This window comes from Onychostruthus taczanowskii, unplaced genomic scaffold, assembly GCF_017590055.1.
Source record: "Onychostruthus taczanowskii isolate IOZ18803 unplaced genomic scaffold, ASM1759005v1 scaffold86, whole genome shotgun sequence".
Lineage (NCBI taxonomy): Eukaryota > Metazoa > Chordata > Aves > Passeriformes > Passeridae > Onychostruthus > Onychostruthus taczanowskii.
Window position 1 is genome coordinate 2,698,917 of NW_024506552.1, and position 26,757 is coordinate 2,725,673.

Genomic DNA, 26,757 nt, shown 5'->3' on the forward strand with positions numbered 1-26,757 from the left:
TGGCTCTGAGTACATACCTGTCTCCTGTCTCTAGCACTCTTCAGCACTCTTGCATAGTAATTCCAGGCTTACAGATAGTAAAAGGATTTTTTCTTGAGAGGTTATTGAAATTAATTCATCACAAGTTTCTTATTCAAATGTCTGTGTTGTAAAATGATAATTCATTCAAATCTAACCTTTTTTTCAGGAGAAAGCTTGTTCTGAGCCTATCCTATCACATTTTTTCTTTTACAATGATTTTTACAGGAAAGGTTTTGACATTGAAACATCTACTTTGAACAATTCCTTTATAATTTGTAGCATTTGAAACACATAAATGGGAGCTTAAACTGGGGGAAAAAAAAGACAAAATGAATAGTTGCAATGAAACAATGAAGTTTATATTTTTCTTCTAATTTACGTGGGGAATATATTTTTGAAACATCACATTCATATAGGCTTGGAAGCGTGTTTCTCATTATACTCTAAAATAATAAAGGGTTGGGGAAATACCTAGTTGAAAATAAATGAACAGAACAAAATAATAGTTAATTTCTGCTCTTTGTAGAAGGACTTTAATTTCTGATATCCTTGCATTAGCATATGATGTTACATTTTACCTTTCTTGGGACTGTGAGAGTCCCTACTCGTGTGTTTCTGTTCATGTGTGTTTCTGTTCATGTATGAACTTTAAAGGTGAATTCTGCACACCTCAATCAATTCCATGGCAATTCCAACTTGGTAAAGATCACAGGGTCAATACCAAGGATTGCCTGCTGCTACTCTGCAGTAGATAAGTTTTTGTCATCCAATTGCATATGCAGCTTTTGTACTGAGTGGTAGACCAGCAGAGCAGAGAAAAGCACCTCGATTATTTGTGATACCACAAGGCAAACTGGGTTAATAAGGAAGTCATCTCTAAATTGGAAAAGCACAGTACAAGAAAACCTGAAATGACTACAGAAAATCATTGGTCTTTTCTTTAAATCTCTTATCATTGTTTACTAGCATACTGGTGGTCACAGAACAAGGATGAAAATCAGAGCTGCTGTAAGCTAGTGCTATCCAGTGAAGTCTGGTGGAGTTGTACTACTTCATAGGTACCTGCTTTCAAAGAGGGACTTGCACAGAAGTGACCATACCATAGAAGTGACAGTGATATTATCCTGGCTGCCTGAAGTTGTTCCTCTTGCTACTGGTGCAGATAAAAGCATACGGGACATACAGACTATAGGAGGCAGTCTGCTTTCTGTTTTTTCAACACTTTATCAATGCCATTCTCTCCAGATAGATTCCATATAAAGGACAAACCAAAAAAACCAAGCCAGCCAACCAACCAACCAAAAACCAAAACCAAACTAACAAAAAATCCCTTTTAATAATTTCTTTTAGCTTAGTGCAAAGACACTTGACTTGAAGTTCCTTTTTTCTCTCTTTTGAGTGATAAAAAGAAAAAAACCACAACACTGTAGCTTTCCAATAGTGGCCTAAATGTTATTTCTCCTCAGTATCAAGCCGTTTATGTTCACAGAATTTGATTTTCTGGCAAGCCTGCACTGCTAGCAGCACATTTTTCTCATAAAGAATCTTTGCTTCTGGATTTGTCAACAACAGTGTAATAGGAATATTCCTCTTGACTACCAGATGAAGTTATCTGTGATCAGCTAGTCAGTGCATGTATTTTAATTTGTCCTGGATATTTCTGTGTATCCAAGGAAATGTTTAGACTGAAAGTTGGGAAGAAACAGATTTAAAAGGCTGTAAATCCATGTCAAAGAGTCTAAATACAGAGATGACAAGTGTGCCAAAATCTGATTCTGAAGTCCGACTGAGTCAAGTCTTACAAGATTATATTATGGATCTCTCTCCTACCATTAGTAAAAGCTATAACCAAGCCATTACTTCCTACAAAGTCTATACATATTTAGACTGGATTATCTAAGCAATTGGAACACTTAGCATTTGCATGGAAAAGTCTTGTGGAGCAATAAAAAAATAATTAAAAATCAGTGATTGGCATCAAACTGACATTCAGCATCAATATTTTAGGAAAAGAATCTCTTTTTGCTATTTGGGGAGATAGGTTTAATATTCCTTTTCTACATAAACTGTTTTACATCTAGGACAGTACCAAACATGGTGTGTACACATTGCTGATGGAGTCATGGTCACCTTGTCAGTCAGAAGTGGTGATGTGGATGCTGGAAGTCACTATGCTAGCAGACACTGTGACATGGGGGCAATCTCTGTATTACTTACTCTTCTGGTCACAGCAGATTTCCATTGACCTATGCTTTGGCAAAGAGCCCCTTCCTCACACCAAGTGGCTCTTGAAATTTTTTTTCCTTTTCTAGCCCTTGAGTTTTACAGCTCAAAAAACCTGACGGGAAACACTGCCGGGGACCCAGTATCTCTGCCAACCCTTCTTTTTCTAATTGCTGAGAAGATTGGTGGCACAGCAGCATGCTCTAACTCTTCTCAATGCTCTCTACATGGCTAATGCATGGCTCATTGCTGCTTTCTCCCTGGGCAATTGCCTCTGGAGTAGCTTATACATCAGCAAACTCTGAAGTACAAGGCATTATCACTTGTTGTTGCTACAACAGTCATTGCCACAACAGAAAATAAGGTACATAAAAATGTCAGTCACAAAATACCAATCCACAAATAAACCTTATTTTGGACTAGCAAAAGGACTTGAGGTGAGATAATGTCATGGTGTTTGAAATGGCTGTGGCTCAGCTCTTAACCCTAACTGCAGACTTGGGTCAAGGTGGCTGTGAGCTCACAGTTAGTTTGTGGACAGGCCTTCCTTGTTGCTTAGAATCTCAATTAATTTACACTCAGCTGTGTTCCAGCCAGTAGCATCTGTAAGATTTTGTCTATATCCTGTTTCCATGGCTTATGGATTCCAAAAAATCAGCTAAATATATTTTAAAATTGCTTGTTCTTTGGTAGAATATATATATATGTGTGTGTGTATATATATATATATATATGTATTCAATAGGTAATTATTTCATTTGTTTTTTGTCTAAGTTTGATAGGGACTTGAAGCTAGATGAGGATGCTGCCTTGGAAATACAGAATCAGGGAGAGGCACAGTTCTTTTCAGACTCAGGACAGCTACAGTAAAACATGCATTACCTGCTTGAGCAAGGCAGCACAGTGCAGGACACTGAGCTCCTCAGCCCTGGGCCCCAACCCTACAGCCATGAGCATGGACAAGAACACACCCAGGTTGAGCTCACTAAGAATTTGCCAAGCAGCTGAGCTGTGTTTTATAAGCCCTTGGCATATACAGGGTCTGAGATCTCTGGGAAAGGATTTAAACAATGCAGTTGCTTGTGACAGCATAAAAAGATTCAAGAACCAGAAAGGGCCTTTCTGTCTTTCCTCTGGCTTAAAAGAAAACATTTCCTGCAGTTAGATTATTGGAAACAAAATCTTACTGTAGCCACATAATTTAAAAGGAGTATCTGGCACATTTAGGCAGACTTTGAGGGCTCTTAAACACCATCAGAAAGCACTGCTTCCCTAGTCAGGAAACTCAGCTTGCCCCTTGTTCCACTGATTTGTTGAAACAGTGCTGATAATGAAGTGTTGCATGCAAGGAGATCCAGTCTCAGGCTGGGGGGGTAGAGAGCAATGAAGGGTCTCTCATTTTAAGTCTTATCCTTCTAAAGACTTTAAATCTTAATCTTTCTAAATGTAGTGCTATCACAAGGCTTACAAGGTTTTGTCCTTGTTTAGTTTTCTTTAGCCAAAATAATTATCAAGCCCTAGTGTGAGTGCAATTATGTAATTTGTGTTAAAACTAGAGTGTGGAAACAGAGTGCTATTTTATAAAAAGTTTGGTGATTTTGTCTTTTTGTTTGTTCTCTTCTTGAAAAAGAAGAACAAAGTGCCTAAGCCTACCTTTTGGAGAAAGAGACTGTGATAGGAACCAATTCCCTTTCATTATAGCAGTAGCCCAGTGGGAGGGCCAGGCTCAAACACTTCTTCTAAATCTGGCCTTCTCACCAAAGAGGCTCCCCTTTCTGGGTTGTGCTTGTCTGTCTGTCTGTCCATGCAGTGCATGGCTGGTGCAGAAGGACCCCAGAAGGGATGCTGGATCTGCCTAGTCTTGCCAAGCAATTGCACTGTGAACAGAGGAACATCTTCCAGCTAACATTTTGTTGAAGATGACAGTTTTCCACAGAAAGCTTTGTTTTCAACAAATCATCACTTTCCAACAGAGAAGTCTTTTGCCAAAGAAATTCCCCAAGTATTTAGTTGTGGTTGTGATGGCTCCTCAGTAGGGGGAGTTCTGGTATGCTTAGTTAGAGGTTCATGTCCAAGAACTCGGAGAACAAGATAAAGTGCTTCCATGACTGTGGCTGGTTACGAGGAAGGGGTAAAAACCTCTTGGCTTAAAAGGGGTAAAGCCTCTTCCTTAGGCTTCATCATCTCCTGCTCTTCTTTCTCTTTGCACATTCCTGAGTTAAACAAATACTGTGTAGTATTTATTTCATTATCATTTCCCCTGGGGACAAATTACTACAGTGCAGAGACCTTTCTGTTATTTAGCATGGGCAGTGAAATATTCTTGTGACTATATTGCCTTCCCTTAAATTCATCCATTTGTTCTGCAAACATGGAAACAAATTTTGTGTTATTTCTGCCTCAGAAGTTTATCCCATTTCTATCTCTGCCCAAGAAGCACATCATAAAATCACTGCCTACTCATTTCACTTAAAGAGTAAGAAATTAATATGATTTTTATGGGAAGAGAGGTAAAGAGGACTCTAGTTAGTGCAAAGAACTGAGAAGGCTTAGTCTTCAGGTAACAAGCAGATTAGGAAGCAGGTAGCTGTCTGGAGACTCTCTTCTTGGTGTAACTGTACTTTTTTTCCCTTTTCTGCTTTCTGCAAAAAAATGCAGAAAAAAAAATTAGGAGTAATTTCTTGCAGAGGTTTTTCTCTAGAACTATGTTTGCCCCCTTGTGAAAACAGGCCACTAGAAAAAAATCAGTTGCCAATGCAGTAAATGGCTTTCACTGTCCATCCACCTGATCGCCGACCCTCCTCTTCCCTTTCAGCCAGAGCTGACCTCCTGTTTATTTGCCAGGCCTCATGTATAGTAAGAAGCATGGGTTTTCTTCACACAGTATTTAGTGCATCTCACTTCTCCCCACCCATCCCCCTCTGCACTTTCTCCCCTCCCTCCTTGTTAGACATGATTACATGTTGTTTGGCCTCATTCCATTTAGGTTACTTTCTGTATCATCCTGTATTTGTGTGCAGCATAACAGCTCCAAAGATCTCCTAGTATGAACCAAATGATAGAGTAGGCAGAGTTCATTAAAATAAATAACAGCATAGCGTGAAACAGAGCCTTGAAGTAATCAAAACTGAGATTTGAAAAGTGACTCTGAGTGTAAAGAAGTGTGTTACATGCTGGCTGGTACAAGCAGCAATGGGACCTTGAAAACAGCCAGCTTTATAAGCACTAGTCAAACCTCTCAGCTCTCAAGACAAAGATATAAGTAGTTGTAACAGGGAGAGAGAAAACAATTGTAAAGGGGATATGTGTGGCCATATTAAAAAACAGTGTGCCTGAATTTCTCCTTTGATCCCTAAAGCTGGGATTCTTCATGTTGTCGCTGTTGTTTTTTATTGTGGCCAGTGGCAGAGGAAAGCCATGATTTAACCTAGCAGTGAACTGTTTCTTATAAAGCAGACTTTCTACACACGTAAATGCAGTTGACTCTGCCTCCTTCTACCTGCTTCCCTGTGTGTCTTGCTGTCCCATTTCTTTAGACTGTTTTCAGTGTTTGTAATGTTCCATTTTAAAATATTTCAGTGTTTTTTACCCTGCTGTCTAACAGACTTTGTTCTTCAATTCATCTTTAGTTCTTCAGGGCACTCAGACTTTTACTACTAAAATTTTCTCTTAAAATGAAGACTGAGTGGTTTAGAAGGATGTGAGCTTTTCTACCTGTTAGACTGTAGAGTGGGTGCAGCAGGAGGGGCTACAAAAATGTTCTATTCTTACATTCTGCCATGAGTTACTGTGTGAAACAGGATTCAAGGCAAGATGGTCCAGTTCTACAGCTCATTATGTTCATCGCTGCATTTGTTTCAGCAACTCCTCCCTTGCAGCATCTATGAACCTACAAATATGGTGTATTATCCAAGTATAAAGTATTCCTATGTCACCATGGTGGAACACACAATAGGAAGAAGTGAAAACACATTTCTAGTTCTCTGCAGAGTTATCCTATTGATAGATATGACATTTATAGGATTCTTGCACTTGCAAATTAGAACCTGAAACTATCATACATGATTCCCAAGTGTTACAGAAGTGGGTCTGCTGTAGGCAAATATGTGTACATTTTCTAACTGTTTAGTTGTTTCAATGTCTCTTTAGTATATCCTTCATTTTGTTATTGGTGTGTGTCTACTATTAAACTTCAGGAAGTGCATGAGAACAGTTGTGCATGCTGCTGTAGCCTGTTTTCAAGGGATAACAATAGGTTAAAAACTTAATGCTGGTAGGACAGGCAAGAGGAGGAGAGTATTTTCAAGTATTTGCTGGAATTTGCTGTCCGGAATCAAAAGGGTTGAGATATTTAAAGGAAGACCCCATGTTAGAAACTATGAGAACAACTGGGCTTTATCTTCTAAATTGCTGCAGGAGGGCTCATTTGTATCAAAGCAATCATCTAAAAAAGACCCTACTGGAAACAAACAGGAGGGAATGGATGTTGATAAAGTGCTGGAGGAAATGGAGGTGGTTAGACAGACTAGGCTGCTTCCCTGTAAGAACTTCTGCCAAGACAGACCAGGACATGCTGGCTCAGGCTTGCTGTCTTTTACAGACAAATGACCAGCAGGCCCAGCAAAGCCACCTTCCCTTACTTTGATTCCTGCCTGCTTGCCTCAGCTTCTCCTAAAGAGGGCAGGCTGTAGAGTGGATTTCAAATATTCAGTTTTGCCCTCTTTGTTGAACTTCTACCACAGGAGCTCCCTGTCAGTCCTGTGGCCAGACAAAAGCTTTGACTAGCACAGCAAATGTGTAGGAATTAGTCTCTTAGGGCAGGCTGCAGCTTCTAAAGCCAGCTTCAACAGCAGTAAATGCACTGCCACAGCCAAAAACTCCCTAGCGAGGAAAGTGCATGTTGTTCCAGGCCCACAAAATCAAAAGTCCACAGGATTTATCCAGAGGTTATATTGACCAACAGATTCAGGGGGTCTTCAAGTGGAAATGACAAGACCCTGTGAGCTCAACTTAGCTACACCAGTTGTAAAAGAAGGGTGGTCTGGTCAGAAGTGTACTGCCTTCTGTGCACATAAGGTTACTCTATAAATATTTGGGCAAATAAGGCCTTCTCACCATTGAGATATGGGATGTAGTTTATTGAGAGTGCAAGAGGCAAGGGGATTTTTCCATATACAGGGGATTTTTCCATATCGCATTTCATGTGGAAATAAATCTTGTGAATCCAGTGATCCAGCAGAGCATAAAGGATTCTGTCCTGTACAATCAGATCTTTCCAGTGTATATAAACCTGTTTCTGGAAAATACTAATGGTTTACAGATTGGACTGGTCTTTAGGAGTCCTCAAGCCACTGTGGAGCCTTACCTGGTCACATAGTAGACGGTGAGATATGCACTATGTTCTTCAGTGGGAGGTACAACAAAGGCCATTGAACAAGATACTGATCTATGCTTTCTCATAAAATCTTGTCCCCACCAGCAGATCCCTTCTTGCAGAAAATGCACTGTCCACTGCCTCCTGAACTCTGGCCTCTCTTACAACACTGGGTTTCTATAGAGCAGTGACAGTGTTTATTTGATTTGGTGCAAAATTGTGTGGTTAAGAGGGGAGCTGTGGATAAATTTCAAATCCTTAATTTGTGGATCATTAACTCTGCACTGTAACCCTTGGGAGACAAGGTCACCTGCTTCATGGGCTGGGAAGGTGCTTTTGCAAATAAGGGTGTTTGTTCAACACTGCTGATCCCTGCTGATCTGTTATAAAAGCCATGTTAGTTATTGTATTCATATGTTATGTACAGTCATGTGATGCTTGAGGCCTGAAATACATTCAGCCAGTCAGAAGAGATAAGGCAGGCTGCAATCTGGCTTTCTTCCCTGAGGTTTGCAGAATGTATTTGCAGATGTGTTGATCTTCAGGAGGTTGGCAGTCTGGGGCTGGGAGGGGGGGAGGGAGTATTTTCATCAACGGCTTATTTCAGTACCAGAAGTAAATGAGAAGATGAGGTCATTTTTAACACCTCCTAGTAGCTGTGAAGTTGTCTTTCCCACATCCTGAGCCATGCTTTCTCAGTTTGATATCAACAATGATTGTCAGCATTCATAAAGTGGACATGACCTTAGTAACTTCATCTGAAATTGTGTAGAGGTAATGAGCTGGACTGGGTCTGTTTCAATAATGCTTATTGCAGCAAAAAGGTGTAAGTAGCTCACCTGATCAACAAACCAGTGGGATCAGCATCTTAGCTAGGAAACTGCGAGCTTCTGTCTCATGTGATGTTTTAGTTCAGCAACATGTGAGCTACTTTTCCTCCTGTTACTAATCATTTTACCTTCTAGACTTTGAATGTTTCCAGCAAAGTCAAGGTTCAACTTCTTAATGCATCTAGGTGTTAAATAAAAATGAGGGCTTCATAGGAGTGGCTGTACCCAAATAATCTCCAAGGATAGGGACAAGCTTTGCTAGACATTAGTTAAGAGAAGGAGGAATTGAATAAAAATACCAATACCAAATATTTATATTTAGCTTATCACAGGCTAAAGTTGAGTAAATATTGCTTAGCTTGAAGGGGTTCAGTACAAACCTGCCACTTTATGGTATATGTGTTTTGGCAAGGTACTTTGTGGTTGGTGAGTCCTGCATCTGGGAGTCGCTATGTCCAGCTACACATGACAGGTACATGCAATTTCATCCCTTCTGTCCAGAGGCTACGTGACACTGATTACAAGTGCCAAAGCTTCCTTTCCCCAGGCCAGAACTGGGAGTCCTATTGTTTTCTGTTCTTCTAGGGCAGGAGCTGTGAGGCATCACCAAAGCATAGAACAGAGGTGGGGCAGTTGTGACATTTTGTCTTCACTGACCAAGCTGTTTAGTTGGACAATCTCCACTTGCAAGCTGGTGTGTGAATGTTTAATGGAGCTCTCTGGTGCTGTTTAGGTTAGGGGTAATGCGACTTTGTGCACAGGCAGAGCTGCCTCTGCACATTCTTTGACTCCCTCATCTCTCCTGCAGGACTTAGCCTCTCTGAGGAGCTGAAGCATAGCACAGTTTCATCTGCACCCCTGCTACCTGCTCAGCCCACTTTGTATCTCAACAGTAGATTAAAGTATTTACTATCTTATTTGATAGTTGAATAAAATGCTTTGTAACACTGGCATATTAGCTGCAATCAAGTTTTGAAAGGTCTCTGGTTACTAGAAGGAAATTAGTCTGATAAATCGCTCTTTTTAATAAATGAGTAATTTTCCATAAGCAAGCTCAGAAACTATCCTCTGGGAAGCTTTCCCTATCCCCCTTTTTAAATTTTTATTTTCATTTTAATATAGTACACATGATTGTTTCTAAAGAACTGGGTTTTTTTGCCTTAAGAGATTAACTGTCACTGCAGTGTAAGCAGCTTGTAAACCCACCCTTTCTGTCTGCCTCAGCCAACCTTGTAGTGGTCTCGTGATCAAGCAGTGGCCTATGAATTGTACTTCCAATATGATAATAACTAATGGTGTGACCTGGGATCATTGCCTGCTTTTCTGTGCCTTTGTTTACCTGTTTGCCTAAAGAAGCATTACCGTCCCTGGGTCGAAAAGGCCTGTTTAACTTCAGCAAGGAGTTCCAAGATAATTATAGTTACTTAGTAACTTCCATCTCAGAGCAAACTGGTTGAGGCTGCTAAGAAATGTTGTGGCTTCCCTTTTGGTCAAAATCAGCAACTGACCTGAAGGTACCTCCAGTTCTCAAACCTTTTAAACAGAGTCTGAACTCAAAAGTACAGCTTAGGAGCTGGAACAAATTGCTGTATTCCTTATGTACTGGGTCTGAAAGGAACCCCAGAAATGCACATTGACCCTGGTTTCACACCAGAACTACAGATGTGCTAAGAACTTAATATGCTCTGTCTACTGAAGAAAAGCAAATGCTAGTACAAACAACTGTGACACTGGATTCATCTTGCCTTGGGCATATTTATCCAGGGTATTGCCATTACATCATTCACATTAGGCTTTTATTATCTACTATTTTTGTTCTTAGCAGCTGTTACAAGCTCTAGTCAGAGGTCAAGATGCTGTTGAACTTCAGATCTTTTTGAAAGAAGAGCATGATTCTACCAACAACGTTAGATTTGCAGCAGTGCAATGTCATACAAATCATGAAAGATAATTTAATCTAAATTATATTTAATTTTAAAAATGAGGTTTAATTGCCAAAATTTTAGATACTTTTAATGTATGTTAATGCATGTTAAATTCCATCTAGAAAAGGCTACCATAATTTCATCTTTGAGAACTAAATAAAGTAAATTTGGGCTTTTTCGTTATGTCAGAAAAGACTACAAATTATTTAAGAACAATTTCCACCATCTAAATAAAATAATACTGAAATATCTGCTGTAGTTTGTAGTAATTGCATAAAACATGATGACATGATTCTCCTTTATTTTTCCTCTGTGTGCAGTGCTGACCTTCGTGAACTGTTCGTCACAGTGCATAATTACATTCCTTTCACCTAAACTATTTCTACATATTTTCAATTTCTATTTGCCAAAGCTGATTGTTGTTGAGTGTTTCAGTGTGGTTTCAATGCAAATTGCATGCAGACACTTGGGTGGTGAACTTCTGTGTAGTTTATGAGAAATTTTGCTCTCAGCCAAAATTCAGACTCAGAAGAGCAGAGACTCCCAGAGAACTGTTGGTGAACTGTATCTTGGTTGCCACTGAGAGAAACGCTCAAGGCAAAAATGCAGCCCATCTCCTGGAGCTCAAGTTTTTCATAAAATAATCCATTCCTTCTGAGACCTCACTTCCAGATAAACAGTGCTCCAGGGCAAGCAGGAGATGGCTCTTGCACTACTCATCAGTTAAAAGGTCCTTGTGATCATGAGCAGAAGCCGGGATATCTGAGCAGTCCCTCTTGGTCCAAGTACAGTCTCTATTTTTTACTGGAGAAACACCCCCCACCACCTCTGGCCTCAAAGTTTCAACCCCCAAATGCTGCTTAGTGTTATTGGTGGTGTCTGACCCAGAGCACTTAGAAATCTCATTTGCTTAGGACTTACGCTCGCCATCCAGGCAGGAGATGACTCAAAGAGCCCGGTGAGATTTGTTTTGCTGCTATCTCCTCTGCCTGTGTTCTTGTCCAAGCTCCCTATTCCTGAGCTCTGCCTGCCCAGCATGTGCTGTGGTAACTGACACTGCAAGCTGCGTGGGCAGGGAATGAGTTTTGGTTTTAGTAAAAATGGGCAGTTACATCATCTTGCACAACAGGTCCTTGCTCTGTGCCTGGCCTGGGCCTACTGAGTCCTCCCAAGCTGCAAAAATATGGCAAACTTGAAATTGCAGTAACCAAAAAATATTATACTATGTTATGTATACTAACAACACATTCTAGGCTGCTCCCTGCATAGAATCTCCCAGATGTACCTGGCAACAAGGGAGAGAGAGATTTGAATACTAATGTCAGCTGGAGGAGGGGGCCCTTATTAGTATTTTGGCTAATTGCCAGGTTGCCTGCTCTTGAAAAATTTGCCTGTGCTGAGCTAGACATATTTTTCATGTGTAGAAAATTTTACTGAGTGTTGGTAGGGCTTTATATTTTCCTAATGCTTCCTACAGTCAACTAGGTGAAGGTTCACAGTAGCCGTGAGGTCAGAGTTTCTAGGCCAAAGGCCTTTAGGCCTTCTTTGGAAGACTTGGAAATCTGTAACAGCTGAACAGACCCAGAAAAGACATTGCAGTTTTGGAGAGCACCAGATGTAAATTCACAAAATGAAGAAGTATTTTTGTGTTTTGTGGGCTCGGGGGGGGGTGGGATTTTTTTGCTTATTTGCTTGATGCTTCTTTTTTCTTTAGTAAATACAGATGACTAACTCAGGGCCTCCTTTTCTCCATCCCTGCAGGGAGAACAAAGTCTCTGATGAGTTGCTTGTTCAAAAGGTTCCCACACATTTTACCTTTGGGTCTGTTCTAACTTTCTCATTGTTTTATGTAAGCATTTTCTGTGGTAATTAGTGTGTAACAGCATAATCCCTGGTGGCCTTCCTGGAGTGTCTGGACTCTGGGTTGAGAAAGCTCTGCTGGGGGGCAACATATTTTTCTCTACATGGGAAGGGGAAGAGTTGATGTTGTGAATGGCGTCCTGACTATGATGGAAAAATCTCTTAAAAGAGGAAAGTTTTGCAGCATTTCCTAGAAATGATTCAGGCTACATTTGTCTGATTTCCTCTGGAAGATCCCAGCAACCAAGATGGTGTGTATGTATTTTGTCACTGCCTGCTTCCTTCTGGACTCTGTGGTCTGTGTTGTCCCAGAGGACACAGGTATGTATCTCTGTGATTTGTAGATGCAGTTGCAGGCATTTTTTGTAGCTAGGCACACACACATTCAGAGCTTTGCAGTCCAAGACCTTCAACTGGCAGTGGAAGCGGATTAAAAATCCTCTTTGGCTTGCTGAAATGCAATGCCTGGAGTCATCTGAACTGTGAGGCCATGAAGGAAAACTAGTCTTTTAAATGCTTTTTAAAAACAAAGTAGAGATTTGATACTTTGTGTTGGTTGCATTTACTCTAAATGATTTTGACAAGCTATCAATATGAATGCCTCAAATTTCAAGTTTTTCCTTTTTGGATGTAGTAAAATTAAGAGAGCCTTTCAGGAGTATTGCCACAGACAGAGGAAGAGCAGACATGTCCAGGGGAAAAATGCAGCCATCCCATGGGAATTAACAAAATAGAAAGGGCTTGGAAATCCTAGTTTTGGAAGCTTATCTGCAGACAAGGGATTTCTGCAACACAACAGACCCTAAAAAAACTTAACTTACAGCTGCAGAAGCTCTTCTTGCTCTGTAGGGGAGAGGAGTCACTTGGAGTGGGATTTGGCTGGCTAAGCTCTTATCTTGGCCCCTTGGACACATCCCATGACTCAGTTTCCCTGTGTAGAACAGAAAGATTTCTCTTGATGGTCTTTGAAAAGCTTATTTGAAATCTTTTGGTGAAAAGGGCCATGGTGACCAGGTGCTGGTGGTGTGTTCACAGCAGAATCTGTGTGATCTGAAGTCAGAGGGACCCTTGTACAGAAACTGAACCAGTTTTATTGCCTAAGCCCTGTTTTATGAATACCCCGAGGCTGAATTTAACAGCTGTCGGTCAGCACGGTGCCAGTGGTGCAGCGCAGAGGTGCTCACACCCCGGAGCAATCCCAATTCTGGACTGGTTTGGAGCCCATCCCTTGCTACCTCCATTCAGCCTCTTTGTGTTGAGGAGTGGGGCAAGAATGGGGACAAACAGTTCACCCTTCCAGCCACTCAATTCATCCTCAGCCGTTCAGTTCACCCTCAGCCGTTCAATTCACCCTTCCAGCCACTCAATTCATCCTCAGCCGTTCAGTTCACCCTTCCAGCATTACAACACACACAGGGCCACTTTTATGTTCTTGACAGCTGTGATCTTACCTCTGTAACACTCACATGCAAAGTAGACGGTTTTTCCCACATTATTTTTGCTGCACAGTGCAATAGACAAGGATTTCCCATCTGCCATATGAAGGAATGAACAAGGTACGGTTTGAGTATTTCCATGCTGTTAATGAAACTTCTAAAGTTCTCCTTCCTGCTAGTTTTTGGTTTGTGAAAGATTTTCCAGCAAGCCGATTAGTACAAAAGAAAATTAAACAAACCAAAACAACACCCTTAGCAGCGCTGATTGTCGCTTTAATGCTTTGTCATTTTTTTTAAATGACCGTCCCTGAGGGCGGGTGGGGTGTGGGGCCGGGCGGGCGCCCTCAGGGGCGGGGCGGCCCCGGCCGTGGCGGCGCGGACTTCAAGTCCCGGCATGCCGCGGGACGCGGCGCATGCGCGCCGGGCCGGGCTTGAGTGGCAAGTTGTTTGTTCCAGCGAGCACCAGCTGCTCGGCACTCCGGGCTCCGCTGCTCCGCTCCGCGCCCCGCCGGCCTCCCCGCCGCTCCAACTTTTGCACCCTCTGCTCCCTCATCCCCTGCTCCTGCCCCCGGAGCTGGGAAGGGACAGACGGAAGCGGGGAGGGGAAAAAGAAAAAAAAAAAAAAAAGAAGGCACCGACAATAACAGCCCCCCCTCCCCCTCCCCATTCAAAAACACAACATAAACCCCAGGGATAGATGAACTACAAATGAGAAAGAGGAAAAGATGGAACTGCACATCCTAGAGCACAGGCTCAGAGTGGCCAGCATAGCCAAGGAGAGCATCCAGTTGTTTACCTATGGATTAATCAAACTTGCTTTCCTGTCCTCTAAGACGAGGTAGGTGCTGGGGATGGGGCAGCGGGGGAGGGGGTGTCCCCCTTGCGAGGGGACAGTGTTGGGGGCGTATCCCCCTTGCTACGAGGGGACTGGGTGCTGGCAGGGCACCCTCCTTCCCTCCCAGGGGCTGGGGTGGGGGATATCTGCCTTGCAAGTGAGCAGAGCAACCTCCTTGGAAAGGGGGTGGGTTGATGGGCGCTCTCCTCCTTGGGGGGGGAAAAATAAAGCAGGGTCCTGGGATGGGGGACACCCCTCCTTGCAAGGGGACAGCGTTGGGCTGGGGGTCACCCTCCTTCCTGCCAAGGGGCAGGGTGATGGCACCCTCCTTCAATGAGTCAGGCTGCTGTCTGGGGGGGGTCGCCCTCCTCGCCAGAGGGCAGGGATTTTGGGGGGTGAGGAGAACACCTGCGTCTTCTCTGCGCACACCCCCCCATCCCAAGACGGGGTGATGGTGCTGAGGATCAGCGCTGGAGTTCAGGGTGCCCCGTGCAGCTTTGGGGCAGCCCCCGTGCTCCTGCTCGCCGCTGCCCGGCCGATGAATGGGAGCAGGTGGGGGCCGGGGGCCCGGCCGGGCCGGCCGCAGGCTCGGGGCGCCCGCCGGACAACAAAGGCAACAACAGCAGCCCGAGGAGGAGGAGTGCTGCTGGGGTTTTTCCTCTCTCGCTCTCTCTGGTTTTGCTGGGGTTTGGTATTTTGGGGGGTCTTTTTTCGCCCCCCCGGATTATTGTTCCTTGCAGCGCTTATAAAAAGAGCGGGTCCTCCACACGCGGGTTGGTTTAAAAGGTGCTTTTCCAGCGCTGCCAAATTGGGGGAGGACGAGGGGCGATGCATGCCCTGCACTTAAATATTGTGCTGTTAAGTCACTTGGATTGTGATAGCTTTCGGGAGAAGGAAAAACATAGAGGAAAGCACTGAAGGCACTGACAGAATTATTTTTTTATTTAGGGGGAGGAAAGAAAATACTGTGGCCAGTTTATTGGATGTACGTAAGGTGCTAGGCCTTTTGCACAAAACAACTTGAATTGCAATTGCAGATTCTTCTGTCTTCACTTAGTTTGTTGACTTCACGCTATTCAGAAAGAGGAATGGGAATGTAAATAACACAATTCAAACTCTTCTTGTTTTTCTTGCCTGATAATTAGTATTTCAGTTTTCTCCCCACATTCATTCTTGTATTGAGGTGGGAAATTTTCTTTGGCAGTAGGAAAATAATGAATAGATATTTAAGAATAGAAAGCAAATTAATTTGTTTTATTTCAAACTGTAATTCAGTGCTCTCTGTTTAAATGCTTACAGATGAATGGACCCATTTGTGGTGTAATTTGATTACAGCCCTTTATCTCAAACTTCATGCCTTGAAATTTCACTCTGATTTGGGGCTTGTCCCATTTGGCTTTCTACTAACATTGTTTGCAGTGTAAAGTATATCAGCACCTTGTTTACTGTTGTCCCTGAGTGCTCCATAAGGCATTAAAGGGTCCTCAGTCTTAAGCTTCTATTTTTATGTATTGTTTCATTGTAATTGAAAGTTGCTGCTGATTTTTTGAAGGTCTTGTTGCTTCCTCTCCCATGCTTCAAATGTCACTTTTACTGTCAACAATGAAGTCTTTAATCTGTCACTCTTAATGCATAGGCTGGAGTTTCATGGGGCATTTTCTGTTTGTTTGGGATTTTTTATTATTAATTTTTATTTTTATTTTTTAAACTTCAGGGTTGGTCCTGTTGTCTTTTTGTTTCCCATTACATTTCATCTTTTCAGTGTTAGAGAGCTGTGAAAGGGTCAGGGCACTAAGATAACCCCTTTGGGGTTATCTTTTGGGATTTGTCCAGCTTTTGGGTGCAGCACCTGACAGTTTTGTATTGTCTCTGGTTGCTGTGTTGTCTTTTAACATATACACCCTGAGTATCAATCTTTCCTTACCTTCCATGGAATCTCACTGATCAGGAACAACAGATGTTTGTGGAATGATTTGTTGGCATGGAAAACTTCTCTTTATTTCCTTTTTGTCAATTTTGTTATTTTTGCAGACAGTAGAGATGCAGGGGAAGCGTGTTTGTGTCATTCTTGAGACAACTGACAGCACTGAAACGCTTTCTCCTGAGTGCTTCTGCATGCCTTGTGGCAAACAAGGACCCTGCCCCACGGATCTTCTCTGATCAACATCATGTGTATAAGAAAGATGAGGGTCTCTGGGAGATGTAACTATAAATTTATGACCCCACTGTTTCTCGTTCCTCCTCCTTTAAAAAGTGAATATGCTCAAAAGTCAACAACTTTTTATAAGGTCGCAAGACAAATCTCCTCTCCCACACACCCCATGTGCAAAGAATCCCTCAGGGGAGTGAAAGAGGGAGGTAGTCCACATCCCTGCTAATCTGTTCTAAAGTGATAGCAAAGATACCAGTTACTACATCACCTACGTTTTTCCCAGTGAGACTTTAAACAGAGTTTTACTCGTGCTGCACGGCTGCCAGTAAGAAGTAATGATTTGTAGGACGGCTGTGATCCAAAGGGGTGACAATGACATCATTAGTATTCTTACGTTAGTCATGCAAGAAACTAGGGTTTTTACACAGCCTCCTGTGAGAAGTGATTTGGAGGGTCTCTTTCATGTTGTCATACATCAGGGAAAAGGGCTGGAACAGTTATTTTTTTAATCTTGCACATTTTTCTTAAACCCCTTGGGAAGGAAAAGTAACAAATCTCCCTTTTTATTTGGCCTTTTGCCACACTCTCACACTCTTGCCCTTGTTCATGACACAAGTGTTTTAATTTAGCTTCTGTTACAATAGCAATATTTTCTGGTACAGAGAACAGCAATTTTGAGACTATTCTGATGGCCAGGAGCAAGACAGCAGCTAACGTGGTGAAGAGGTGAGACCAGTAGTGAATGAAATAGTGGGCTGAACTGAGCTAAAAGAAAAATACTCTTAATCATAACTTGACATTAGGCATGAGGTATTTTATGCAAAGTTGAATTAAGAGAGGTCGTCTGGGAATAAATAGTAGTGGAACTGCTAAGTAGTTACACTGAGGACTGTGTTCTTGGTGTTGTGCTTTTGTCAGTGCAGGCCTACTGATTTCAGCAGGCTCTGCCAGGCACCCCGGTGGAGGAGTGATCTATGTCTTTTTTAGTGACATGCTGAAGATTTGCATGTGTCTAATGTTTTTGCTGTTGCTGTCATCACCATTCTGGTGTTCATTGATGATGTTGGTTAGGGTATGGTGCTAATAGCACCAGGGTTGGGGATTCAGCCCTCATATTAGCCACTCACCTAAGAGCTGGACTTGATAATCTTTGTGAGTCCCTTCCAGCTCAGCATATTGTGTCTCTGTGTCTGGCTTGAATGTTCCTTGGTGCCAAGGATTCTTACCTATTCAGAAGGTGTGCAGTGTGTCTGTGCATGTAAATATAACAATTGTGTGTGGCTTCACCATAGCATTGTTTTTCTTTTGTATGTGCCTCTGTAAATGCTAGTTCTCTGGGGCAGAGAACTGTGCTCATCTGAGAACTACCTTCCTCTCCCTGTGTGCTGCAAAATGAGCAGTTTCCCTTACACCAAAGTGTCTCTGCTTCCTTGGTTAAACTGTCTCATGCTGGGAGAGGTGCCACAATAACCTGCTTGAGGACTTGATACAAATACTGTTCTGCTACATTCCTGTCTTGATTTTTTTTCTAATTGCAGAATACTTTATAACTGCATACAACAAGGAAAAGTGCTGGATTCTGCACCTGTGCTGGGGCAGCCCTGGGTGTGGGGACAGCTGGGGAAGGAGATGCTGGAAAGCAGCACCACACAAAGGGACCTGGGGGTGCTGGTTGGTGGCCAGTGGGATCTGAGCCAGCAGTGCCCTGGAGCCAGCAGGGCCATCCCTGTCCTGGGGCACCAGGCCCAGCAGTGCCAGTGGGGCCAGGGAGGGATTGTCCTGCTCTGCTCTGGGGGCCTCACCTCGAGTGTTGTGTGCAGCTTTGGGCAGCACAGTGTAAGGAAGATCTCAAACTGTTAGAGAGAGTCCAGAGGAGGCCACGAGGACAGCGAAGGCCGCGAGGGGAAGCCGTGTGAGGAGCTGCTGAGGGCACTGGCTCTGCTCAGCGGGAGAGGAGGAGGCTGAGGGGACTCACTGCAGTCTGCAGCTCCCTGCTGAGGGCAAGAGCAGGGGCAGACACTGATCTCTGCTTGTGTGACAGTGATGGCACCTGAGGGAATGGCCTGAAGCTGTGTCAGGGGAGGCCAGGTTGGAGGTTAGGAAAAGGTTCTTCCCCCAGAGGGTGGCTGGGCACTGGACAGGCTCCCCAGGGCAGTGGGCACAGCACCAAGGCTGACAGAGCTCCGGGAGTGTTTGGCCAATGCTCAGGCACCTGGTGTGACTCTTAGGATGGAGCTGTGCTGGGCCAGAAGCTGGACTCAGTGATCCTCGTGGGTCCCTTCCAACTCGGCAGATTCTGTTATTCCTTTTAGTGCATAGGAGTTAAATGTGAATGGAGGGCAGATTGGGATAATGCACGCATTGAGTCACCAGTGCATGCAGTAGATAGCAAGAAGGTGAGCCTACCCTTGTCTTTGGAGAGTACATAAAAATATATGGAGAGTCCAGGAAAATAAAGTGGGGTCAGGGTTCTTCCAAGCACTGGGTCTATGTCATGTAGTTAGTCTGATTTCTGGGGTAATGATTTAGCAGACCCCTGAACATCTGGAGTCAGTGCTAACAGGTCATCTTTCCTGTCTATTCCAGTACCTAATACAAAGATTTGGTGGTAAGCAGTGAGGTGGTTGTGGGAGAAAAGTATTATTTAAATTGTAAAGCTACTCAATTATAAATAGAATAAAGGTGAGCAGTTAGTTTGCTCACAGGGGCTGGGTGTTTAAATGACCTAATTGTAGGTCATCACAAATTTTAAAATCTTTGAGGGTTTTTTGATACTCTTTGGTTTGAGGTTATCATTATTTCTCAATGCTGAAGAGAAGGAAAAAGTTCTGCATGTGTAAAGGATGAGACCTTGGTCACCTGAAATGTTTAAATGCAGCCATTCCAAAAGCATTGTCACTCTGGGTTCTTTTTCAAGGTGCTCCAGTTTATATATATTGGTGACTTGACACAGAATTACAGACACTTTGCAAGCTTACAGGTTTGGCACTACATACACATGGCTGTCCATGTGAATGGGATGCTTCCCAGAGAAGCTAGATGGGATGTTGTGATCCCACTACAAGTGGGATGCTTGGAGGCAGAAGGTGTTCTTAGTGTGGAGAGGTCCTTAAAAATATTCATTCCAATAAAAATGCAGCAAGACGTGAATGGAGATAAAATGTACAGAAGAAGTTGGGTTTTCTTTGGGTTTTGAGCAAAAAATAAAACTAGGTTTGTTGTCTTTACATTTGTGGTGGTATTTTTGGTAATCTGTCCATTTTGCTTAGTAATAATTGACACCTCTACTTATGAGCAGTGTGCTGTTGCTATTAATATAAGTGTTTCTCATTCCCTGATCACTTGTTTACTGTATAGGTGTCCTGAAATTGGAGATACTGTAATAAAAGGTCTAATTTGGACTTCAGAATATAATAGGACAAACAAGTGCTTAAAATGTATCCATGCATCATTTGAGGACATTGAGATCAGCAGTCTGTTTCCCTTGGTATGAACTCAGACAAACACATGTTGTTTATGCCCTTATATGAGAAGCAGATCGGCCTGCAACACTGAATGATTATCTGGCAAAGGCAAGTTACTCCTATTGTTAAAACCTTTTTTTTTTGGTCTCTCATGGCTCCTGCCATCCTGTGCATCCTAGGAAGACCACTGAGTAAAGGCTTTTGCCAGTTATAAGACCATATCTGCTCATCTAAAACATATTGCTCATGTTTCCTTTTGTTGTGGCAAAAACTCCTAAATGCCTTGAATATTTTATTTTGTTTTCTGGGTGTGTGTATGTGTGTGATATCTGAGGTGTGGGGACTTCTTTTTCAGTGTGATTTGGTGACCATCTGTTACAGAAGGAGTGAGTGCTGATGTCCAGACACCACAGGAGGCTGGAGTGATGGGAAGCCTCATGGCTAAAGCTGCCTGCCTGCCCTTCCCCAGAGCACTCTGCTGCCCTGTTTCTTTCACCATGGGCATTTATGGTGCTGAACTTGCTGCTGGATGTTCGGGATGAGTAGAGATAGTGAGAATCAGCTAAGTGAGTAGGTGGAGAGAACAGAATTTACTTGTTTGGGCTGAGGAAGTATATAAGCTCTTTAATTGTGGATGTCATCAGTTTGTGTTCAAGGCTGCTGGGTGTTTCAGCTGCTGCTGGGCTAAGAGAGCATTCTGCAGTGTTTTAACATGGTAAACCTTGGAAGGAGCAGAATTCCTTCCTGATGGTCTCTTACTGTTTATCTACAAATGTTATTCTTTTTCCCTTTATTTTCTGCTTCTGGCACATGGCTTACCAGTGGGGTACTGCCTGATTTTCTCTTTCTTTGCCTGGCAGTTCTGTCAAGCATTCAGTCCTCAACCTACCATGTGGTCCCATCAGGCTGACGCTGATGCCAAGTCAGAAACTGACAGGAGTGCTTTAGAAACTAAATGAGATTCAAAAGGTGGGATGGAAGTACTAGATCAAACCCAGAGTGTAATGAATGCTGGGCAGCACCATGTGCTGGAGAAATGTTGATTTAGATATTGTACTTTTAAAATAAATAGATATTTGCCTGTAGTTGGTGGTGGGGTAGTTGTTTACCCTTATTTCCCATGTTTCAGTTTGTTGGGAAAGCTGTCACATAGATGAGATGCATCACCTGTGGGTAAGGTACAACAGCAGTTAAGAAAAAGAAACATCAATGGTGCCCACTCATGTTCAGCTGAGAAATAGAAAAAAGGAAAAAATACTCCTCTTTTGCCTTGTAACTCATTAAAGATCCCCTCAGATGAATGGTTTTTTATTACTTGGAGGTGAAAGTCAGTATTTAAATTAAAAATGTGGCTTTTATCAGTTAGATAGCTCTTCCTGCAAGCTGGTACTGGTTTGCTTCAGCAGTGGAGCCAGTGCCAGGTCTGTTATGGGAAAGTATGAGTACTGTGCATTTGTCATCTAGAAGTAGCAGCTAAATTGTTCATTAACACAATCCCTCTACTGAATTATAACTTAAATTATAATAACTTAAATCTCTATTTGATAGTTGAATTCTTTGACAATGCCTTGGCCATTCTCTATAAACATGTCTTTCTATTGATATTTTTTTAATCTGTTTAGCACATCACCTCATTTATCCAACACACATCTTCTTAGTCATCCTGCATGTTAGAGTTTTAATGTATTTGGATAAAGGCTCCAATTTCTTTTCTCACCAGAAACAGTATGGATTTGTTCTTTTGTTTACTACCAACTCAAGAGTAAACTCCAGCTCTGATCTGCTGGTAACTGAAGGCTGGTGAAGGAAGAATTATCCAATAAGAATGTGAGGAAATACCTCCATTCATTATAGTTCAGAATCAGTAGAGTGAAGCCTCTGAGCTGCTGTTAGCATTTCATAGTAAAAAGATCTCTTCTCCCCACCTTCAACTCAGCTGAGTTTTGTGTAGATAAGAAATATTTGTTAAGAAACCACAGGCAAAAATGTTCTATTATGGCACAAAAGAAATGAAGATTGATCAAGCCAGTTCCATGACTGTACAAGCCCTTGTTAGTCCCAGATGTAGTACACAAAGTTTTACTGTGCTGACTATTGAAATAGAGAATCTGATCTCATTTTTGTAGTCTTATATATAACAAACATTATATACTGGTTATTAATGTTTTATTTTCACATCCAAAGAAATACAGTGAATGCCTAAATTTTTTCACCAACCAGAACAACCTTACTTTGGTCTGTTAAGTGTGGCTTACTAGAGATTAAAATAAAAAGCCTACTTCTGATCTGTAGCCTGCTTTAGGAAGCTCCCAGCAGTAATACCAGAGATACCAGATCTGCCAGCAGATACCAGAGCTGCTGTTTAGCACAGAAGTTGGCCTGTGGAAGAGAGAAGTGGCAAGTTTGCTTGGTGGCAGAAGACCATTCACTAATCCTTTGGGGACCTCTGAGGTACGCTTTTGTGGGGTTGCCTGCGTAGGCAAAGAGATTTTTTTGAAACGTTGTGGTCCAGTTATTGTTTGGTAATGTGATGGAATAAATGTTTTTAAGATACTTTTGCTACTTATTGGCCAGTAATTGTAGAGAGATGTAGGCTGTTATTGATGGTAAGCTGTCCTTGACCCAGATTTTTTTCAATACAAATTGTTTATAAAGTAGGAACCAAACCCTCTCAGGAGTGTGAATGTATGTTTGACTGAGATGTAACTGTAAAGGAGAAGTTCATATTTTCCTGTGAAGTTTTAGTGTTCTTATTATAGAGGATACTAGAGATGGCATAAGGTGTGCCTATTTAGGAGCAAAATGCAACCTTTAAGTCTTATCCAAAGTATTCAAATAGATGAATTTAAAAAGTTGATACTAGGGGAATTTCTGAACCTGAGAGGGGAAAATTTACAAGTTTCAACACGGGTGGAACAGTTTAAAATATATGTGTGACTCTGCCTGACTTTTTCTGTTCATACTTTTTAAGAATGTTACATGAAGAGAATCTGGGTAATGATATGCACTGGTTTTAGCAATAACTGAATATTTATCCTAGTTCTGTGGTTAAAAGATCAGTATTCAGCCCTTTCTTATGCCGTGCATCTTTCTGCAGGGTGAGTTGGCGGAAGTTGATAAGTCTGAGACCTTGACTGAAATGGCCCATGTTAATCTTGTTTAACATTTGTAGCTTTTATTTCTTTTCCTAAAGAAAGATTGACTCTTTTCCCTTGATAACCTCTAAGGCACTCACTTGCAAATAAATGTAGTCTTGGAAGAAAAAAGGTAGCTTTTAATATTGAGAATATACTCTGCATGCATCTAAGCAACTGTATACATTTACATAGATTTACTTAGTCTTTATTTTGGTGCTTTTTTGAAAATGATGGATGACTTATCATGATTAGTTTTTCAGCTGTGATCTTTTTCAAGCTGCTTTTGGGTGGAAATTGGAGTTTGTAACATGGAAAGCAAACATTTTCATTTGCTCTTTTTAAACTACTACATATAGTATTAAATGTGCTAAGTATTTAGGAAAAAAAATCTCAGCTTATTATGTGTTTATAACTAAGCAGTGTAACATGACCTGTACTAAACAAATGAAGCCAGTGGTGACTTGAGACTGTGCTTGGCAGGACATTGGAGCTGGGAGGTCTCAGCCTTCCACACCTACTTCTTCTTTGCAGCCTGGAAGAAGAAAACCAAGTTTACTTGCCTTTTCAGTTCCTAATTTGTTTCCCAACCTGGAATTAACTAGTGGTCATTTTGAACTAAACTGAGTAATTTGAAATCAGGAAAATATTCACCCATCTTGTGGAAGATAATATGCTTTCAAAATCTGGTGTATCGGATAAGTGGACTGGTTGCAGTGGCTTTGTCAGTGACTTCTCCTCAGCTGATGTGTTTAATTTGCTTTGGAGTTTGGAGCAGAAAACGTATTTTGATAAATGTTGTTTAAATTATCTCACACCTAAGATATCATCTCTGCGAAAATTTTTGGATTTCAGGCATCTTTATATCAGATGAGCTAATGTTAAAATAAAATTGTGCTCTTGGTTGTTTTCATATTCAAACTACTTGGTTGCAGAAGGGTGGTGTTTCACTTTCACTGCTGTGGGGATAGATTTCAGGCAATTCATGATATACTGAAATGATGTGTTGTGAGTTGCATGTTATTACCTATTTGGCATTTTTGTAAACCAGGCAGAGTTTTGTTGTGTGTAGTTTGTTTGCATCTGCTGAGCCAGCGAGGTGTGAAACCGCACACTTGTGGCTCAGTCTCTCTTGAGCTTCCTGCAGGTGAGTAGTTAGTGGATGGTTTTCTGCTGTGAGTGGTGGGACTTTGTGCTTTGCAATGGTTCCGTCTCACAAAGTAAGTGGTCACAAATTGACATAGATTGTGTTTGTTAAGAGATTTTTCTTCAGATAAAATACCAGCAATGTAGAGTGGTTATAGCAATTTTTTTTTGCAAACAAAATCAATGATTCATTATGGAAAATAAAATGGATGAAGTTACCTGCATTGCAGACAAGATACAGATGTGCAGAACGTCTGGAATCCTAAGGAACAGGGCATGATTCTTAACACAGACTTTGTTTTTCAGTGATTATTTTCTTGTCAGTACTCCTGGCATACGGTGTAACAGTATTTTGATGACTACCAGAAACTGCTTTGCTACACCAGTTTGATGTTGGCTAAACACAGAAAAGTAAGCAAGAATTTGGTTTGACCAGAGCAGGCTTTATGGTTTAATGGTGAGAAAGATGAAGGGAGGTGATAAAAGCCAGAGCTGTCCTTGTGAATGAGCATGGATGGCTCGTGGCTGTCCGGGAGCCTCATGTGGGACTGAGGGTTAATGCAACAGTGCCGCCTCAAGCTTTTGGTGCAGTTTTCAGTCCAAGCCTGCTACATTGTCACAACCTTAGAAAACAGCAAATCTTCACAGAATGGATGAGATCAAGAAGGATCTCTGAAGATCAGGTAGCCCAACCCCCCAGCTCGAGGCAGAGGCTACTCAAGCAGCTTGCTCAGGATTTTGTCCATTGGGATCTAGTGCTTAAAGCCATGCATGGAGCTTTGCTCTCTGCTGTGTTAACAATGTGACCTCGTTCACATTGTAATGCTTTGCTCCATTTGGCATTGCTGTCCACATGGCATTATAATGTGTGATTGAATGTCTCATCTCAGCACGACAAAGTGGTTTTGAAACTTTAAAGTGACACTGTGCAGCCTCTTGGTTATGGAGAGAACTGTTGGCATGAATAAGACTGTAGTTTATTGGTGCTTTTTGAGCATTTCAGGTGAAACTGCTTATTGCCTTTAAACTGTGAAAAACTAGCTGAAACAAAGGTAGATGCCAAAAAATTCCATAGCTTTGTAAGAGCAAAGCTTGCCTTGGGAAAGGGCATGTACTCACTTCTGTGTTGGTGCAGACAACTTAATTACAATTTGTAATGATGTTGGATAGATGCACAAGACTAATGAAGCTACTGCTACCCAGCCCCTCTTCATGGAAGTTTCATTTGTGTCCTTGACCTAAGTAAGGGAAAGTATTAGAATGATATGAAGTCCAGATGTGACTTAGTTTGACTTTAGGTGCAGTGTTGTGTGCTGCATGCCCTGCAGTAAATGTGGTGCTTTGGTTATTGTGCAGTTTCTGAAATTCCACTGTAAGAGTAGCCATGTGATGGAGCCTCACTGTAGGGAAGTGTTTTCTCTGTACTCTTCCTATAGCTATCAAGTTACTCCAAGAATTTCTGAGTGGTTCTTACAATTCCTGTACATACAGCCATGCTGTTGGCTTTATGCCTTACCACATTACCCATCCCAGTGCTGTATTCCACGGACTGCTGGGGTTTGATCCCTGGACAAGTGCTCTGTATGTAGGGAAAGCCTCATGTCTGAGGATGGGTAAGTTTATAAGGCAAGAATTTGCATGGAATCACTGAGCTATCCCCTGGTAGCTCTTATGCTGTGACAGGCCAGAAATACTTCCTGTTTGCACAGGAGTGTGAAATCAGGCCAGAATGATTAATGTGAATGTAAATTTATGTGTTCTGTACCCATTTGAATGGCTTTGTTCATTCAGATGGTGTTTGAATTGTAGTTTTAGGCAATGGTTTAAATATGAAGTAGTCCTGAAACAATATAGTTGCCTATTGGCTTTTAATGATCTTGTGAAGCAGTGTATTTTGAATGGATATCTCATTATAAAGGTGATAACGACCTAACAATTGGTTGCAGAAAAAAAAAAAAGAACCAAGCCAAAAATGCTAAATAATATGTGCACGTGTAAGTTATATGCTTCATGTAAAATTTGTGTCCAAGATGTCCATGAGCATACATTAGAAATTAATTTTCTTCTCTGTTTATAGAAGCATTGAGGCTTAAAACTGGTACATAATTGGCTGTTAATCCTTTTTTTTATAGCCTTCCATGGCAAGTTACTGCTGTTTATCACTTTTTGAGATTTTCTACTACCATAACCATGTGCTTTTCTTAGAGATGAGTGGATGGCCACAATACATAAAATCTATCATAAAGATAGGATCTATCTTTAGGTTCAGTCTCTGTTGGCTGGATAACTTAGGGTGTACTTGGAGCATCATAGCAAAGCAGTTGATGAAATTCCTGTCCCTGATTGAACAGATTTCA

The 26,757-nt window shown here is 41.9% G+C and overlaps 1 protein-coding gene and 1 long non-coding RNA gene across 5 annotated transcripts in view; one reads left to right on the forward strand and one right to left on the reverse strand.

Moving 5' to 3' along the window:
- Positions 1 to 241: 241 nt before the first annotated feature.
- Positions 242 to 13,762, reverse strand: LOC121346892. Of its 2 annotated transcripts, XR_005954138.1 has the most exons (4): positions 13,685 to 13,762; positions 13,055 to 13,164; positions 11,295 to 12,128; positions 242 to 4,886 (listed from the first exon to the last, which is right to left on the reverse strand). It is a non-coding gene; the product is annotated as an uncharacterized LOC121346892 (long non-coding RNA). The 2 variants fall into 2 exon arrangements; XR_005954137.1 differs by lacking the exon at positions 11,295 to 12,128.
- Positions 13,763 to 14,117: 355 nt separating this feature from the next.
- The window catches only part of CASTOR2 (cytosolic arginine sensor for mTORC1 subunit 2), a 124,691-nt gene continuing 112,051 nt past the window's right edge, over positions 14,118 to 26,757 (forward strand). Inside the window, exon 1 of one of the 3 annotated variants that reach the window (XM_041425030.1) lies at positions 14,118 to 14,507. In XM_041425030.1, coding sequence (XP_041280964.1) covers positions 14,395 to 14,507 — 113 coding nt within the window. In that variant the 5' untranslated portion in view covers positions 14,118 to 14,394. The remainder of the gene's footprint in view (positions 14,508 to 26,757) is intronic. The other 2 variants (XM_041425031.1, XM_041425032.1) reach the window with 2 other exon arrangements.